General features: G+C 38.6%; 1 protein-coding gene across 1 annotated transcript in view; it reads right to left on the bottom strand.

The window, feature by feature from the left end:
- LOC112148447 (nuclear receptor subfamily 6 group A member 1-A) overlaps window positions 1-19,654 on the bottom strand; it is a 131,080-nt gene that overhangs the window by 55,890 nt on the left and 55,536 nt on the right. Inside the window, exon 3 of the mRNA XM_024275574.2 lies at window positions 1,449-1,472. Within this exon, the coding sequence (XP_024131342.1) occupies window positions 1,449-1,472 (24 nt within the window). The remainder of the gene's footprint in view (window positions 1-1,448; window positions 1,473-19,654) is intronic.

Here is a 19,654-nt window from a genome sequence, read left to right as displayed (position 1 = left end):
ATCACTTGCTACCAAGTGGCAGTGATGAGGCTGAAAAAACATCCAGGATCTTTCTATAGTGTTTACACTAATCTCAATTGGTCAATTTCTATAGTTCTCAGACAATACATTCTGTGCTGCTGGTAGGTTTTAAGGTAACGAATGAAATGAATCTCACATAAGATTTTACATATTTACATCCGTTTACACATAATTAAAGTTTACGTATCAACTACTGTCAGTTTGTGTTTATCTGTCTGTCTTCTCAGACACTCAACCAGTCACAGTAGACAGTCCTTACCCATTCTGGTTCTGCTGTATAGTATGTTTAGTCTACCATAATAATACAACCACCTTCTAAAATATGTCAAATACGCAAAAGAAAACAGCTTGCATGTTAAATCTCAACAAGTTAAAAACAAAAACGTCTTTATTGTGTAAAGCTCGTTTGACTAAATAAGTATTATAAGCAAATGTTCTAATTAGGGACATAATAGATCTTAAGCCTTTGACTACAAATCAAAAAACACCTTAACCTAAACCCTAAACCACCAGAGACATCATATAACCATCTTCATTTTTACACATTTAATTGAAATTCACAGAAAATAGGGATAGGCTTTTATGTTAATATCCCTGATTTATTGAGGGTGGTGTAATTTGAAATACTTATTGTAGACATTTAAAGAATAATATTCAAGGTATCTTTGTTACTATGAATTGTGCATCTTTTATCACTGTGTCTTCATTTAACGAAGAAATAGATTTTTACATCATCTTTGCTGTTGGCTCCACTACAACATCGTCTGTGACATGTAGAGGTTGTAAATGTGTTTTTAAAGGAGGGAAGATAAAAGAACGGCTGCATCTTTTCAGGTGAATAAATCTGAAGAAAGTGGGAAAAATCAAAGCACATGTCAGATTACAGCTACAGTCAGAGTAAAGCTGAAGGTGAGGAACAGCTTACGAGGCAGTTATAGTCAGTGCTGCAAGCAATGGAAAGAAGTACAAATCCATCAGGCTCCAGCGCGATAGAAAGTCTACAGAAAACCAACAAGGAAATGTTTCGAACAGCTCAATCTTCAAAACTGTCACTTTTGGAAGCCAACAGATGACAGGTGAAAAAAGAAAATTTTGAAAAAAAGGCAAAAAGTTAAAAGGAAACACCAGACAGTAAGAAATAACACATATTTACATATCTAATTATAAAACTAAATCTTTTAATTTAGTTTTAAGGGTTAAAATTCCCCCAAACTGACAAAGCATGCCTACATGTATGTTTGGTTACTGACATATGTTTAAAGAGCAATTAAAAATAAAATTATTTCTAATGTTTAACAAGATTGAAGTGTTTGAAGAGAAAAAAAGGCAAAAGCAGTTCATGAAACAAGTCAAAAAAGGTATCCAAACGGTCAACTTCCTTGATTTTAGTTATGATAAAACAATAATCCATTATTTTTTTTACTCACCCAGATTACTTTCATTTACTGCATCTGTAAAAAAAAAAAAAGACAGAAAGAAAGAGCATATATCAGCACACTTCAGACATAGGGAGTTAACAGAGACTTTGTTCTTCAGTAACTCGTAGCCATCTAATAAAAGTAGGGAGTATTTTGAGTGCAGCATGAACATAAAAACAATCACAAAAAGTTTAATGTTTGATACAGTTGTCATGTTGTAGCTGTTAACTTTCAACATGGCCATGCATTTGTGGAGAGTTTTGTGACGTTTGGTGCACTGAAATTTCTTTGAACACAATAAAATCCTATGGATGCCACAGTTGGTTTCTAAACCGTTGTGCTATTTTATTGGGTCCAGATGACCCGACCCTTATATTGAATGCCTCTCATGGTGAAGTTGGACAGGATTATATATCTCCCACAGACACCAGTGAAGGTATAAAATCCTAAAAAAAAAAAAAAAAAGTTTAACGTGTAGTCCAGATGAACCCATTTTTAACGTAAACATGCCTAGGATGACATAAATTATAAAATTATAAATTATAAATTATAAATTATTATAAAAGAAGAACAGATGAATGCAATTGATTTAGAAAACCTTAAACCGCACAAGTTATCTAATTCATCCTCAATGTTTGAATGTATATAAGTAAAAACTGCATTGGAGTCAAATGAATGGCTTTCAAGACACTTGTTGATTAATTCTTGCAGATTGTCAGGGTACCAAATATGTTGTTTTTTTCACAACCATACAAGAAAGAACATTTTTAAACCCCAAACCCTTTTCATGACCTTTTGGGAATTCAATCTCTTCTCTTTTTAAATGATTCGTCTAGCTGTTTCTTTGCTACAAACAAGAAGTTATTCTTATACCTAGTCAAATGTAAAAAAAGAGAGCCATCTAAAGATCTCAGCCCATTGTTTATTTGCAACCTGTGTCTCTTGTTACACACACACACAAAAGATGGGCATGTGGTACAATGTCACAGACATTAAATGGACATTATATACGAAGACAGTATGAAATGCAATACATCTAAATTTAAAGATGAGAGACCATATCAAAGACAGGAGTATGATTCAGAGTTGATGACTTGAGGGTTTCATTCGTCTGTGTGCCTTCAGTTCTTTCAGTTGTAATTCTGGTGGAAAATCATTTTATAGATTTGAGTTACAGTTTGAAGACTTGACACTTGCTTGACTAACACTGATGAAGACTTGACTTGACTTTTACTTGTTTTTACAATAACTACAGACTTGAGTTAGACTTCAGAAAGGATTTGACCTTTCCAATCAAATATTTGCTTTTTGCAATCTTTTTAAAAGTTGCATTATGTTGTGGGGCGACTGTGGTGCAGCACTAGGAAAATCGATCTCTGATGGGAAGATTAGAGGTTCCGTTCCCGCCTTGCCCACCCATGTGTTAAAGAGTCCTTAGGCATGACACTGAACCATACATCGCCTCTGGTGGTTATAGGTTGGCGCCAGTGTGAGCCAGCGGGGCCGCCATCAGTGTGTGCATGGGTGAATGGGTCTGTGACTGTAACGTGCTTTGGGCCAAGAAGGTATAAAAGTGCTATACAAGTATATATCATATGCTTTGTTTAGAAACATGAGACTTGCACATTGGTGACTTTAGGTTATGATCTAGGCTCCATTCATTGCATCTTTTTTAACACCATTTGAACTGTTACTTATTGACAAAGTTCATTAGCTGTCAAGTTCTTGACACACTTAGCCAGAATCCAAATTCTTCCCCCTACCCCTCCATTTGTAGGGGCATTTGGAACTTTGGTGGTGTCCATAATTGTTTTATTTTTTAGGAGAAGGCATATGACTGTGCATCCCTTGCTGCTAGGTGATTTGTCACGCCGTGCAGAGGAGAAGAAACATTTCCAAACTCTCTGTTTTGAGGGCTAAATGTAGAGGTAGGAAGAAGGAGCGGGGGTAGGGAAGAATTCGGATTTGGCTTTAGTTTGGTTTATTGCATGAGAAAGTATTTTCTGGATCACTAGGTTTTGATCAACTGAACAAAGGTGATCATGCGGATAGACAGAAACTGCTACACAACAAGAAGAGTCAAAGTGGAAAAATATATAATCCAAAAAAGAGCTTTATTTTATTACAAGATTTGTTTTCTTGAAGCAAGTCACTGCGACTTGCATCAAGTGCATCTTAAACCTCGAATGGCTTGTTGTCAAGTGCAATGAATTCAAAGACTGCACACAGGCTCACATGGAATAAGAAGCAAATGCAAACCAATGAGAGTAATTCAGATGAGCACAACGTTTTACAAGTAGGATTTAAAAAAAAAAAAAAGAAAAAAAAAAGAAAAAAGAAAATCACAAAATGTCTCATGGCTAAAAGTAATGTAGTGAGGAGGTGAAGCTTCTAATCAGTGATAGTCAGAGGGGTAGCCAAATTATTTTTGTCACGCTTTTTCCCGTCTTTGTCAGAGCTGACTTCAGGCAAAGCGGGGGAGGTAAATTATGTCACAGGCGTTTAGCTACCTGCCATGCTGCTATCTTTGTGGGAAACGTTATGGAGTTTTGACTGACACAGAGAGAAACCACAGTTAATTTCTATTGTGCAGATGGATACCATGAAAGAATGAATACAAAAAAAATAATAGGCTATCATTTCACCACAAACGTTCTGCCTCTGTTGGTTGTGATAGCAGAAATCAGAAGATTACAGCAATTAAAGACTGCTCACCTGATCCGTACATGTGGTTATGTAGTGACCTGTGAGTCAGGTCATCATTGGGTTGGCTTACATAATAGATAACCCAATTCTTATCTATATTACCTACAAATGAGCTGAAATGAGTTGAAACAGCTTGAAAATGAGTTTTTGTTTTTTAAACCACACAATTTGGTTTCTTTCTAGGCTTGTTCCTGAGAGGTGGAAATTATTTCTGTAATTTGCTGTCTGTTTATCTGTCTGGTTTGGTAAATATGGTTGTCTAAATTCCCTACGCACTGTGTAATAGGGGCATTCACCGCTTTTGTGGGGGTGTTTGAATCTACAGCTAAGTCTGAATTCCCACCCTAATCCACAACTACTAAAAAAACTAAATAGTGCGGGACTATACAGTGCTCACTACTTTACTTTCGTTTTGCTAAATGCTAGATATGACGTCACCGATTTCCCAAAGGGAAAATCGAATCAATACGAAAATCTTACGACTATTTGTGACTTCACTTTGTTCCGATTAGGAAAATGTGGATGGTATATTAAAAAAAAATTACATTTAAACTTCTTTATTTTTTCACGAAAATTGTTCGACAGCATTGTGGTCTATACTCGCTAATGTAGTAAGCATCGATGGATGCTGGTTTTTTACAAAGACTTCTGGGAAATTTCTAGTGCACTCGATTTTAGAATGGTAGATTCGGCCAGCACTTCAAAATGGTGAACACACTATATAGTGAGTGGAGAAGGAATTCGGACATAGCTTACATTAAAAAGCAGAGGCGCCACAAAGCGGAGTGCGCAAGGCATCCACTCCCTTCTGCAATTCACCCCCGATGCACATATTTCCGCAGCGGTTGACAGGCACCCGTTACATTTTTAAAATCCAGAGGTCTAGAAACGTTCCTGAAATCTCTGCGAAAAATAGAGGGCATCAATGCACACTAGATTGGCAAATTTAGACCATATGCATTGAATTGAATATATTAAAAAAGTATTTAAGTGTATTATTTATAAAATATCATAAACCATTTTGTTTTCTGAACATAATGAATTAATTCATAAATAGCTTTTGTAAAAGTAAAACTAAAACATTGGGATATGGGGGATGTCTTGGCGTTTAAAAAAAAAAAATCATATATGTATAGTGACCATGGTGTCTAGATTGCTGTTAAAATCCAGGGATCTATATAAACCAGACCTGTATATACTGCTCACAAAAAAATAAGTAACGCTTTTTTTATTGGGCCTGGCATGAATTGAATTAAACCTGTCTGATAATTTTCTTGTTGGTTAAGCACCCGAGGGCCTCGTTAATCCATTTCAGCTGTATTGGTGTTCATGAAATTAACAACAGGTGCACTTCAGTGGCAACAATTAGAAAACCTTCAAAACAGGACTGGTGTTACATGTGGAGGTCATTTCAAGTTTCTCCCTCTTGATCTTTTTTGGCTGGTTTTCCACTCGTGCTGATTTTGGTTTGATAAGGTTGTCCAACTTCTCCAGGATGGCACATCCACACATGCAGCAGCAAGAAGGTTTAATGTGTCTCCCAGCACGATCTCCAGAACATGGAGGAGACTTCAGGAGACTGGTGGTTATTCTGGGAGAGCTAGACAGGGCCGTAGAAGGTCCTCAACCCCTCAGCAGGACCGATACCTGCTCCTTTGTGCAAGGTGGAACAGGCTGAGCACTGCTCGTGCCCTACAGAATGACCTCCAGAGGGCCACTGCTGTGAATGTCTCTATCCAAACGATCAGGAACAGACTTCATGAAGGTGGCCTGAGGGCCCCACGTCCTGTAGTGGGCCCTGTGCTCACTGCTCAGCACCGTGGAGCTCCACTGGCATTTGCTCAAGAACACCAGAATTGGCAAGTCCACCACTGGGGCCCTGTACTTTTCACAGACGAGAGCAGGTTCACCCTGAGCACCTGTGATAGACGTGAAAGAGTCTGGAGAAGACGAGGAGAACGTTATGGTGCCTGCAACGTGGTTCAACATGACAGGTTTGGTGGTGGGTCAGTGATGGTCTGGGGAGGCATATCCATGGAGGGACGCACAGACCTCTACTGCCTAGGAAATGGTGCTCTGACTGCCATAAGGTATCCAGATGAAATCCTTGAACCCATCGTCAGACCCTACGCTGGTGCAGTAGGTCCTGGTTTCCTCCTAATGCACAACATGCCCGGCCTCACGTGGCAAGAGTATGCGGGCAGTACCTGGAGGATGAAGGAAGTGAAACAATTGAATGGCCTTCACGATCCCCTGACTTAAACCCAATAGAACATCTCTGGGACATTATGTTTGGGTCCATTAGGCGCCGCCAGGTTGCTCCTCAGACTGTACAACAGCTCAGAGATGCCCTCACACAGATCTGGGAGGAAATGCCACAAGACACCATCAGTCGTCTCATTAGGACCATGCCGCAATGTTGTCAAGCATGCATCCAAGCTTGTGGGGGCCACAAAAGATACTGAAAAGCTTTCTGAGTTGCAGAAATTAAGTTTTGGAAAAAATGGACTAGCCTGCTACATTTTCATTACACTCTGATTTTATGGTGTCTACACAATTGAGCTTCTGTAGCTGAAAACTTTTATTTCCATTAAAAGACTTGGCATCCTTTTGTTCCCAAGACACTGCCCTGTCAATATTTGTAGAGATATCCAACTTCATATTGAGATTTGATGTATCTAATGTGTTTCTTGAAAGTGCTCCTTTAATTTTTGTGAGCAGTATATCATTTTCTTAGCAGTTAGGGAGTAGTGAGGGAGTTTGTACGTAGCCTACAACAGTGAAAGAGTTAATAGTGATGATAAGAAATATCAGCTAGGACATTGTGAATACTTGAGTGAAGTTAATTGATGTCCTCAAAACTGGACCACAACCAACTTGGTTCACTTGTCAGATTAATCTAAGGCACAACCCCTGCCCTTCTCATCAGCAGCTTAGTGAAATTCTCCTGACATCCTCACACCGAGTGCCGAGAGCAAGGCAGCCTTATGAGGCAGAAATGGTGACATCACTCAAACAACAGCAAAACAAAATAGGCCACAGCTGCTTGCGTCTTTAGGCTACAGTTGAGACTCAATATGTCACACCTAATCATATCGCAAATCACATCAGGAGAGGAAAGACAAGCGCCAAGCCCCGTCTGCTGGAATGGACTCCTTTGCTTTCTGTGCTCTGCAGAGATATAGTGGCTGTGCTAATTCACCACAGACAGACGGCGAGCAACACAGTGTATTGGTGGAGAATACATGAATTATGTAGGGATTTTAATAATAAACTAACCTTTTTCAACAAGGTAACAGTATAGAAATGAGGACGAAGGGTGGGGGGGCCTAAGTAGGACACTGCAGGAAAGATGGTTAAAAACAAACAAAACTAAATGGAATGAATTAAACCATAAAATGTCCATTACTACTTATCAAAGCATCAGCTAAATTGATCTAGACGTAGGGGACTCCCTCTTCAGGAAGAGCAGAGGCTGGCTAATGTTTCCACATGCACACACATGGAACAGACACAGATATGCTTTGGAGGAATTGCTTCTCTGGTAGAACAGACATGAATGCTTTCAGACAAGAGTCCATAAAAAGCCTTTAATGATGCAGTCGCTTCACACCATTTAACAGACTAAGCATAATTCTTCAATTTATCCTCGTAGATAAACACACACTTATTAAATATAAAAAGGCCAAACTCACAACATTGGTGTCGTACTAGAGCATAAATGTAAAACTCATTTGGTTGCTGTGATTGCTCAAGGTCCATTTTTGAACAGAGAACTCATGGTTTCCTTGCTCAGGTGTGTCACAGCAATGTTCTCTGGACTGGATATTTGAGGAAACAATCTCTGTCCATCATGCTTTCCCCACCAGGCCCAGATGCATCTGATCCAGCAGCTCATTTGGAGGAATCTAATACTTGTAAAGGAGGACGTTTTTAGGCATCTCACACCTCGATTCAAATACAATTTAGACGACAATCAATTTTGAAGAAAAAAATATATATATTAATGCATTCGAAATGTATGCATTTCTTAGAAAATAGTTTCTCTTCACCACAGAACAATAGACTAATATTACTTACTTTTTCCACACCAAAGTGCATTTGCAAGTTACAGACAAGATCCATATACTGTTTAAAGGGCTGATATAATGTGAAATCCACTTTTAAGCTTTTAGGTATATTATAATGTTAATCGGTCACAAAAAAAACCCCAAACCGGTATTTTGATGGAGTCATGCATCTCTAAGGTGCATTCTCACCGAACGCGGCAGGCGTGGCGTAGGCATCTACTTCCACTGTTAAGTCAATATAAAGACGCGATCTGCCGTGGCATCTCACGATTTCTGCAGCGAGCTTGACACACCAAGTCAACCAATCAGGAACTCAGCTTTGGGCACGTGATGTTTTCAGTGACTAGATCAAAGAGCAGAAATAAACATTCAAGATGGTCAATTCATGTGAGGATTTTCGTCATGACTTTCCATGCATTTTCTCAACCCGCGGGAGCCCCAAGGTTCCCTTAAACTCTCCCAGTTTTTGTTGGGCGAAGGCGGGACCCACCCTGGATAGATCGTCAGCCCGTCAGAGCTTATTGAGCTGGAAAGACGGCTATGCTAGCTAGTCGCCCGGTGCATAGTTTAGCGAGCTCCGCTTCCCAGGCTCCGGCAGAGCTGATAGCTATAGCCGCTACTCATGCTCTGGCAGAGCTGTTAGCGATCGCTGCTGTCCAGACTCCGGCAAATCTAGTGAGGTCTACTGCCCAGGCTGCGGGTCCCTGGGCAGTGGAGGATGCTCTGCTGGCCTGCTGGTGGTAAGCTTCCCAGCAGCCCGGAGATCCGCCGCGAATGCCGTTGTAGCACGCAGGGCCGCTCAAGCTTTGAGGGATGTTATGATGTTTTTCTTATTTTCATCAAGACAACAATAAAAATCTCCCCCAGTTTTATTATTATTTCCCCTCTCTTGGGTTAATGCTCAAACTGGACCACAGACAGACGGAAGTAACGTTTAAAACAGCCCTAAGGTGCAGCTCTTGCTGCACAAGTGAAGCACACAGAAACCAGAGAGACTTTGAAAGATGTGGTGAAAACAAACACAGCGATGTATTAGCAGGTGCCCCTGTAGAGTTCTTCAAAACATATGAACCCAAGCTACTCACTCAACAAAATCCATGATGTGACAACGAATGAATTCCAGAACAATTTCGGCGGTTGTTCTGCGGCAAGAGCGTCAAGGCGTTGAGCAGTAAATTTGACAGCCGTCAAAAGAGAGGCGGCAGACGCGAATTTGACGCCTCTGCCACGTTCGGTGTGAATGCACCATAAGAATTCCTCTAAAACCCTGTTCTCTAAGCCCAGTCCCTCCCAATCCACAAAAACAAGCAAGTCCACAGATATCGAAAAGTGAGAACAGCCCTTTCCAGGCTAAGGCACACACATATTATCTGCTTTCATTTTATATGCACCATACTGTATCTTCCAGGTGTGGTCCATGTCTAATTGACACCAGTTTCCAATGGCCACCGGGTCTAACAGGTTTTGTTAACTTTAGATGCCAGTTTCTAATATTGGCTGGGCTCATTTAAGACCCCTACCCTCCAGCTCATGCAGGCATCAGGGGTCTGTGGTATTTGTGGTGTGAAAATGTTGCAATGGCAAAGAAGCTATTGTTTCTACTTGTTCTATCTGCTACTAAAGGCAGGCAGATATACAGTATGTACATCCATTTCAGATGTTTGTTTTTGTGGGTGAAACACAGACATGGTGCCAAGGCCGACTTAGTATGACGTCATGAAATGGGCATCACCCACAAGGAGCAAAAGGCGGAGCCTCAGAGATTAAGTTGTCTTACTTTAGGGTAGGAAAAAACTCACAAAAGTAACACGTATTTCTATGAATAATTTGATTTTTAGTGTGCCAAAGTTAATATATATATATATATATATATATATATATGGAAATAGTTTAAAAATAGTATGAGTTAACTTTTATTAAGAACATAAAAATAGTGACATAAAAATAATGTTTTATAGTCTGAAATCTTTCACAGCATCAGATAAATATTCAGGGAACAGTTTTCCCTGAACTCAACAACCCTAAATAACATAATAATATAACTTTTCCTTCAATAGTTAAGTTTTAACAGGATGCTCTTTAACTCAAGACAAATAAAATAAATAGGGCCCAGAGAGTTACTAAACATAAATATTAATATTCAGTGTGCAATCAAATTTTGCATGATTTTTGCGTTCTCTAAATGCTTAGCTTTGATCTGATATACGGCATACACAGAACGACTTTAGTACAAAGCCCTTTGACTGTCGATATTGTAAAGCCAAAGTACTATCAAACATTTGTTTTAAGCAAAGTCTGTGTCAGTCAGATCACACTGTCTGCAGGTTTAGCCGTGTTTGTGTGCTCTCAAAAATTTCCAAATTAAAATGCAAGGCACGTTTGAGACTTAATACTTTTAAAACTTAAGGTTTTTATTCTTGATTTTTTAAAAGTCTTGAAATGATTTAGAATTACTTTTGGATCATAATCAATGCTTTGAATAATTGATTTACCCCACTCCTGCTGTAGATGCTGCGTTCATCGAGCAGGTACAATGGGTTGTGTCATACTACAGGTCGATATTAAGATTTCCATGCAGTGTTTGATTCAGTCACAGTGCTCTTGAATGCCTCTGCTACTATCAGACACTTCCCCTGATATGTTTCAAGGGGCTTCAAAAGGTAATAAAATATACCACAACAAAATATTGCATTTTAATACAGTTGTGATAGAAATCTTTTTGACACCTGTCTTAACTAATATATTTCCCCCTGCCTCAAACAAACAGACAAAAGTTTCTGAATCTGAAGCAGATTTTCACAACAGCTAATTACTTTAGACAAGCAACAACCTCTTCTGCAACAGCATTGAAGAGCAAAATGATGAGTTGAACCACAAACGGTGTCACTGGCTCATGGACACAGATAGAGCAGCTCATCAGTGTGCGCTGAGGATCAAAGAGAAAATTAAAATTAATGGGAAAAAAAATGGAAATCAGGTCGACTGCCAGATAAAAGACTTATGCTTGACTGCAAGCCTAGACTGCACCACTATTTGACAACAAGAAGTGGAGCAGCAAAGCGACTATTAAAGCAAACTTGGCAACTATGCTATGCTTGCACTGCGCACTGCCGGCTTGTTGCTGTCCCATGTGACCCACACTCGTGCATCTAAACAGCAAACATCCAGGCACAAACAGCAAGACTAAGTAAAGGTAAGAGCTTCTAGGAATTTTTGTCTATATATTGAGTCAAAACTGGATGCTGTGAAAAGGCATCTCTTTCCAACACCTTCATTTCCTCAAAGTATATTAGTTTTGTGTAACCATAAGTGTTTTATTTTCTTTTTCCTCTTATTAATAAATACATTTTGCTATAATTTTGCATAAAACAAACTCACATTTGTTGCGTTCGAGAGCTAAATGGAGAAAGATTTTGGTGTAAAAACTCTGAAGTAGCTCAACCGAGGAGGTTTTTTTTTGTCCTGACGAGTTAAAATAAGAACAGGAGCTCTAAACTGTTTAGTAGATCTGATGCAGTAATAGTATAAAGCCCAGGCCAGAGGACTACCTCTTTAATAAAACCTTGATATTTAGGAATTTTTGTTTTCTCACTACGTGGCTGGGTAAAAAAAGAATGCTTCTTAAACACTGTTTTTCTTAAGCCTTTCAGAGTGAACTATATCCATATATATGATCATATATTACCTTCTGAACTTAAAAAAAAAACCAAATTATTAAATATTAGTTACTTTTGTGAGTTTTTTCATACCTGGACGTAAAACGACTTGATTCCTGAAGCCCCATCTGCAGCTGCCGCCCTTTTCATGACACCATCTTAGAGCCTTTCTCTGTTTAAACAGTATTCAGCTTCTTTAAAAGATGCATGTACATACCATATATCTGCCTTTAGTAGGCCCGGCCATCACTACACTGGTTCACAACACAAATATACTCTACGTCTGCACGGCTTTGCAAGACCGGAGGGGGGTAGGGATTGCTGCGTCTGACTCAGAAAACATCTGTTTGAGGTGGAATTTATTGAATACAGGACACAATTTGAAAGATATACAGTATTCTGCATCTAAAATTGATTAAAGATCTAAAGATGATTATTAATCATCTGGGTGTGCTTCGGACTTTTGGTGCTGGTTGGTGCGGGTGACTTCTTTTGGAGATGATGGTCTGAATGTGCTTGGATTTTTGGTATTGATTTATGTGGATGATTTTTTCCTCCTGATAATCATCTGAGCATATTTAGATTTTTGGTACTGATTAATATAAGTGACTGGATGTTTGAAATTTAATTACATCTCTGATTTTAATGATCCTTAATAACCTGAATCTATGATTGTAGGGTATAAATATTTGATATTAAGTCCTGAACTGGATGTTGATAATTCATGTAAAGAAAATGGTAAGGTTGAACCAGGGTGGGATTATACAAGTTCACTTCCTCTCATTCCGTTTCAAGTGATCAACTTGTGATTGATAATGTAAGATGTTGTTTTATGTATTATTACTTGAAATAAACCATTTCATTTATTTGTTCATAAACTGACAGTTTTTTTGCTGATCACCAGTAGTTCTGCGGAGAAACTTGAATAATTTTGACAAAATATATTTCTATGGAGACTAAAATATTGAAAGTCATTTAAGGTTTAATTTGATTTATTCTGGAAAAACATTCCTGTTTTTTATTATTCATAACTATGTTAAAAAAAATTACGGTTTTAGAGTTTTTAAAAATTGGCATTCCGCTAGCGTTTTTCACTATTTTAGCATTTACAAAATTTTTTGGCTGTTTTGGAGTTAGGCTAATATTTATACGCTAGCTGTTTTGGCTAATTTAGGCTGTTTTCAGTTTTTAGGATATTTTGAAGCTTAGCAATTTTTTCAGCTACATGCTAGCTGTTTTGGCTAACCTAAGTTTTTTGGTTGTTTTTTTTTAATTTGACATTTAGATAATATTTTAGTTTGCTATTAATTTCAGAGTTTTCAGCTATCAATTTGAGCATCTTTAACTATCAGCACGAGCATCTTCAGCGGTCAAATTCATCTTGAAGCATGCTATATATCTAGTTCATATTTATGTTAAAAGTTACAGTTTTAAAGTTTAAAAAAATTAGTTTTAGAGTGTTCAATAAATGTTTATGCTGTTCAGCCCGCAACGCAATGTTTTCTGAGTCAAATGTTGAAATGTGGCAAAAAGTTTGCATTGTGTCAACTACTCAGGGACTCAGGTTTGGCACATGACATGATGATGTTCCAATCAGTGGGTGGAGTCTAAAACCAACATGGAGAAGAAGCTGATTGCTGCCGTTCTTCTCCTGAACTTTATATTTTTCTTACTTGTATGGAGGCAAGAAAAAAAAAAAAAAGGTACAATAATTTATTGTCATGTTTATTTTTCCTTCTTCAGACTAGTGTGGAACAGCAAGTCATAAAACTGGGTCACAGAGAGGCGGAATAGAGCTGGAGATTCAGACACAGCTCCTGCAGTAAACGGTGAACCCCAACTGTGCTGGGAGAATCTCTGAATGATCTCATGAGCTTACAGATGTCTTTGTAAAGCTCCTCAAAATAAATAAATCTCATCCTTCAACATCATCCGTGTCTTTCATTAGGGCATGCGATCAGGGTGGTGTGGCCGTAAGCATTCATTCATTGACTGTATGTGAGATAGACAAATATTAGATTAGATTCAACTTTATTGTCATTACACATGTATATGTACAGGGCAACAAAATGCAGTTTAGCATCTAACCAGAAGTGCATAAACAGATATACATGTAGTGATGAAGCTAAAAACTTTTCACAGTGGCTCCTCCCACATGCATCGGGAGCGTCGAGTTTATGAACACATTTTTGGATAAGCATCAAGCAGCGTATTTGACACACATCAAAAGAGAGGCGGAGGATGCAAAATTGACAAATCGTGTGGTGTCAATGACGACCCTATCAGCACATAATGCTCATTTCATAGCTCTAGTCTATTCATTCACAGAGAATCTGTATTTTGTCTGTTACTAACACACAAGGCTCAACAGCAGAGCTACTTTACAATAGTTAAATTCACATTGCCCAGTCGGAAAAAGGTGTCAAGATCATGAAAAAAACTGCCTGCAGGTACGAAGTGAATGTGGTGTGTGTTTGTGCCGGGAACAGAGTTCACTTTGGTGGTGTTGCTGTTCACCCTCACATTTCCTCTGTTAGCCCCATCTTGACACCCGACTCTCAAAAGCCTCTAAGCTGAAAGTGAAGGTCATAGAACTAGGACGCACAGGGACGCTCTGATCAAAGTTCAGAAGCACCTCCAGGAACCTGAGCCTTTCCAAAGCTGTACAAATGTAGTAAATACCAATGCAAATGTTTTTTTTTCCTAATCAGTCCAGCCCTTTCTTTTAGGGATGACCCATATTTTGCAGCATTCATACTTTATTCACTTGCAGAGTTGATTATTTTTTAACAATAAATCAATTTTAGATTAAAAAAAAGCTAGTTCTTTTATTTGCCAGAAACTCATCATTTGCATTAGGCATAATCCACATATTTGACAGGCATCTGCTCTACCCATTAACCTTGTATTTTTTTTTTTTTTTAGCAACTGTGGATTTTCCACAACACAGATCTAAAAGATATTTTCCTTCATTTAGGAAGCGTTTGCAACTGTTTCATCTCATTGCAAAATGACAGTTTTTAATGCAGCTGCATTCAGAACCCGTGGCTCTTATCGTAGCTCCCTCCAACACTTGATGGAATTTGCCATCACACAATGGCTGGAAAATACACTTCAAAGGCAAGACGCATCTAATCTCCTCCACTGTGCACATTGCAAATTTGCTGTGATAATAAGATCCTGCTTTCCCAAGCGCTCTTAAGAATCCAAACCAAGGATGAGAATTTCATCTCGCTCTCTCTACTCATCTATTTCTTTCTATCTTGCTTACTCCCAATGTGGCATTGCCAGGAAGTGGGTAGAGAGACTGGGGGTAAAGGGGTGGGGGATGGGGAGACTTACAGTGCTGCAGTTTCTAGAGAATCTCTGCAACAGCAATACTGGATATGTGTGGAACCCATCCTTATGTAAAAATTTTACAGTTTAATTCCACCCAGAGAAAGTAAGAGATGCACACAACTGACAGCATAGCACAGAGACTCAATTTCCATTTTCACCTTCAAATATCAAGCGCGAGTACCTGCTACAAAACCAGCGTCAGTAGTTTTCACTGAAACTACTTCCTGTCAATAAACCATCCTAAAACATGAATTGTAGGGTGAAGTCCAATTTTCTTTTAAACTTGCAAAGAATGCTGGTATTCCAGTCCTACAGAACATCATCAAAATCATAAGTGAAGATGTTACATATACGTGACTGTATGTGACAGGAGGGTTCAAACTTTTTCCATAGAGGGCCAGATTCGGTAAGGTGGGAATGTGTGAATGCCAACCAATCAACCCAACAAGTATTTTAATAACATTACATTTAAATGAACTATTTAATGAATATTGTATTACGATTGAATGCTTTTTATTTCTTACCATAGAAAAAGTACATCTAAATATGTTTTTTACTAAAATTTCTGTCAATTTGACAAGTTCTCACACTATTCATTTCCAGTGAGGAAGTCATAGACCAGGGGTGTCCAAAGTCAGTCCTCGAGGGTCGGCCCCTGCTGGTTTTCCAGAAACCCTGCCTTATCTCCTGCTGACAACCTGGATCAGTAGTGTTTGGCCAATAAGGAGCTACAATGGCAGGTTGGTTGGAAAACATGTAGGACACAGACCCTCGAGGACCAACTTTGAACACCTCTGTTGTAGTAGTATATAATAGTTCTGCATGTCTCATCTGTTAGCGACTCTTCATGGTGAATATGAAAATAAAATTTAGCCAACTACACTTAAGAAACATAATCATGATTATTAGAAAATGCTAAAATGATGTATATTTTATGAAGGGAGCCTGAGGGCCGTTGAATATTTAAACGGGGGCCACATTTGGCCCACGGGTCACACTTTGGACATGTCTGGTATAGGAGAACTGGATCGAGTGTGTGTGACGTCAATTACTTCTGGCTCCAACAAAATTAGGCTGAGTCAGTCGCCATTTTTTTCACGATACGGATACTGCCATGTTGGAACATGACGATGTCAGTGAACAGTTATTGGTCCGAGTCGGTCTGAGTGAGCCTTTCTATGGCAACCACTCTTGTCAATCAGGAGGTAGCTTATAAGAAAGCCACACCACTACCACTCGAAATGCTTTCAAGGACGTGGGAGCAGACATGTTTTGAGTTTATATCTTTATAGAAATAAATATTACCAAGAGCGTGTTGAAAAAAGGTATCAGAGCAAGAATAGTTATGCTGAGAAATATAATTATTTTTTTTCTCACTAGAAGTCTATGGGAATTTGGCTTTTTGGAATGAGTGGGCACTTCCTATTTGCAGCATGAGGGGAAAGGGTCACTCAGTCCTCTTCTAATATACAGTCAATGGCTACATGTTGTGTTAAGTGTTACAAAGGGTAAAACAACCTTTCCAAACATTGCTACCCAACTTCTAGTGCCCTATTTATGCCACTGAACACCCTCCAGGTAATCTTAATTCCTCATCTCCACTATGTGTAAAGATGCCGTCTAAGATAAAACATTAACACAACAAAGGAGTGCTTTAGAGATGGACTCATGAATAATAAGATGATCTTTGCAGAGATACCATGTTTGATAGATATGCTATTTAGAAGATTGCCAAGTAAGTTCAAAGGTTAAAATATATATGTACAAAAGGAGGGGATGTATTTCCAGTCACGGTCATACAAAATTAAGAAAAAAAGTGAAGCTTTTTATTAAAAAAACAACAGCATGTCTGAATGCATTTGCTGTTCATTTCAAAAGACATGATATGAAAGTCTTCCCTCGCTATATTGCTGTTCACCTTTCGTAGTCACGTCGTTTCATACTTTTTTTAGTGCAGCTTTGCTTGCTTTTTTCCTCCTAACAATGCACTGTTGTGCATCTTGATTGGCTGTTGATCTTGTTAATAAATCTCTTCTGTACTATGTCTCTTGTACAGAGTTACATCACAATCAGTTATTTTTCTAATATTGGACTTATTTTTGTTGTGAAGGTTTGAACTTTGAGAACTTAAACAAGAGAGAAAAGTGTAAAAATGTTCATCCCTGTCTGATAAACATCTATAAAGTGTGTAATGCGGGGTTTTACAGTCTTAAATATCTGTAGTCCTGTATCGCGGGTTATTTGTGGAACATATTACCCACGATTAATGAGGGATCACCGTATATGGGGGAAAAGGGTAAAGAAGTGAAGGAGGAAAAAACCTCTTAGCATATTTATTAGAACGAAAAAGCCTAACATCTTTCTTTAGTAAACGGCTCACAATGACTACAAATAGTTAAACCTTTGCATGATGATTTAAACTAATGTCCCTGACCTCAAAACCTTCACCAAAAATTGTAAAACACAAAACAATTGAATGAATTATTACTTAATTGAATCAAATATTATTGACAATCATGCTGTTGGTCAACTTGACTTCTGTAAACGATCCAAGTGTGCTCGACAATCACAGAAACGTGTCTCTGCCCTCTTTTATTGCGTACTTGTGTATTGTGTTATTTCCTGAGAGATATACTTTTTGTGTAGACTTTTGCCAAGACCCTGCTCCAGAAAGCAGGTTTAACAAACTCAGAACCAAACCCCAAACTCAGAGTCGATGTAAGCAAACTCTGAATTTCCAAATCCAGAAAAGTGGAGAAGAGTCAGTCAAAAAGAAAAAAAAAGAAAAAAAAAACTCAAATAATTACTTATACTCAGACTGCAAAAATCAGTCGGGGCTGATATTCAAAAATTCATCATAGCAAAAAATGGGCAAATAGTGGCATCAAACATCCCAGTGGACTGAGAACTTTTTACTGGTTGTATGTGACAGATTAGTTTATTAAAGAGCTGCAGATTACCTCCCAAACCATTTATGAGTCTCACACAGGTGCTTATCTGGCTGAACTACTGGTTCATGTTGTAACGAAATGTCAAACAAATATGTTATGTTTGCGAAAGACAATGCCTCTAATATGGTGACAGCAGCTCAAGTCAGAATATTCCAATTTAAAATTCACTGGATTCACACATACACTTAATCCTTCATCCCACCAAGTCATTTTTGCATTCAAGAGTAAAAAATAACTGGTTTAAAGACCTACTCTGATGAAATTGGCACTTTTAGCAATGTCCCTATGGCCTTTTTCTGATGTAGGAAAAATATAAATAAGCTTAAAATTACCTTTCTAAGTATTTCTTTTTTTAAATCATTGAGAATCAGGAGCAGATGAATATAAAGTGGAAGGGCGGTGTTGTACCTTGCCAACAGTCCCACCCACATCTTTCTAATGAACTCTTGCCGCTCTGCAGAAATTATGTCGTAGAAAATTACACGTTTTTTACTTCAGCTAAAAACAACAATCACAATTAAAAGACCACTGGGAACACTTTTACAATAGATCAAAAGATGATCGAAGTGGATCATTGAACTTTAGTTGATAATTCACATTGCCAGCAGGTGAAACTGTACACTTGATATGCACAAGATGTTCTTGGAACAGCAACCTGCAATCCTATGCCACCTTGCAGTCTCCAGTGGTGTGCAAAGGACAGTCAGACCTCTGCACTCCTCAAACATTGTGAGTGCATTCAGGCCCTTCAAGGATGCAACCCCGTAATGACAAAAGAGAAGTCCAAGAGCGTCCCTCGTTGCTCCATTAAATGCACAACTCCTTCAGAACATGACAGACAACACTGGAGTCTCATCCACGATAAGTGAGCTCAAAAAGGCAATCCAGATCTCCTGAAGAGGTAAAACAGAGCCACTTAGGAGAAAGTCATTTATCTAGTCTGTGTCCACAAATCTACATTTTAATCCTGTAACACCGGAGATGCTGCCGGAAACACCTAAATAACACACTCTTTGACATACCGTAAATTAGACCTACACAATAAACCGAAAATTTACAGTCATCGTGGTATCAGACCAGTGCGGTACGCATACCGCAAAAAGAGGCATAAAAGGGCATAAGTGGAATCAGGCTGCGCAAATGCTAAACTATCTCTTTGTAGTTTGATGTAACGAATCATATGAAGCCCTTTATGCATTAAGTCAGTGGTGTGGAGCTCTTTGTATCATTGACGAATCATTGGAGCCAGGGCAGGCCCCACAATGCATGGAGCCCTATAGGTGAAACGAGATTTCTGCGCCCCATGAGTTATTTTATTCATGGTTTTAATTATTACCTTTTTAACATTTTTACATGAAATGAGAGGCGTGTTAAACTACAAAAAAAAAGAAATTTCAATTTGGCACCCTCTCCAACAGATAGTGCCGTAGGTGGCCGCCTACACCCAGGGCCTGCCCTAATTGGAGCCCTCTAATGCCAGATGCCCACCTTCT

Source organism: Oryzias melastigma, linkage group LG9 (genome assembly GCF_002922805.2).
Source record: "Oryzias melastigma strain HK-1 linkage group LG9, ASM292280v2, whole genome shotgun sequence".
NCBI lineage: Eukaryota > Metazoa > Chordata > Actinopteri > Beloniformes > Adrianichthyidae > Oryzias > Oryzias melastigma.
Note: the sequence above shows the minus strand (reverse complement) of the source record. Positions and strands in the feature narration are given on the sequence as shown.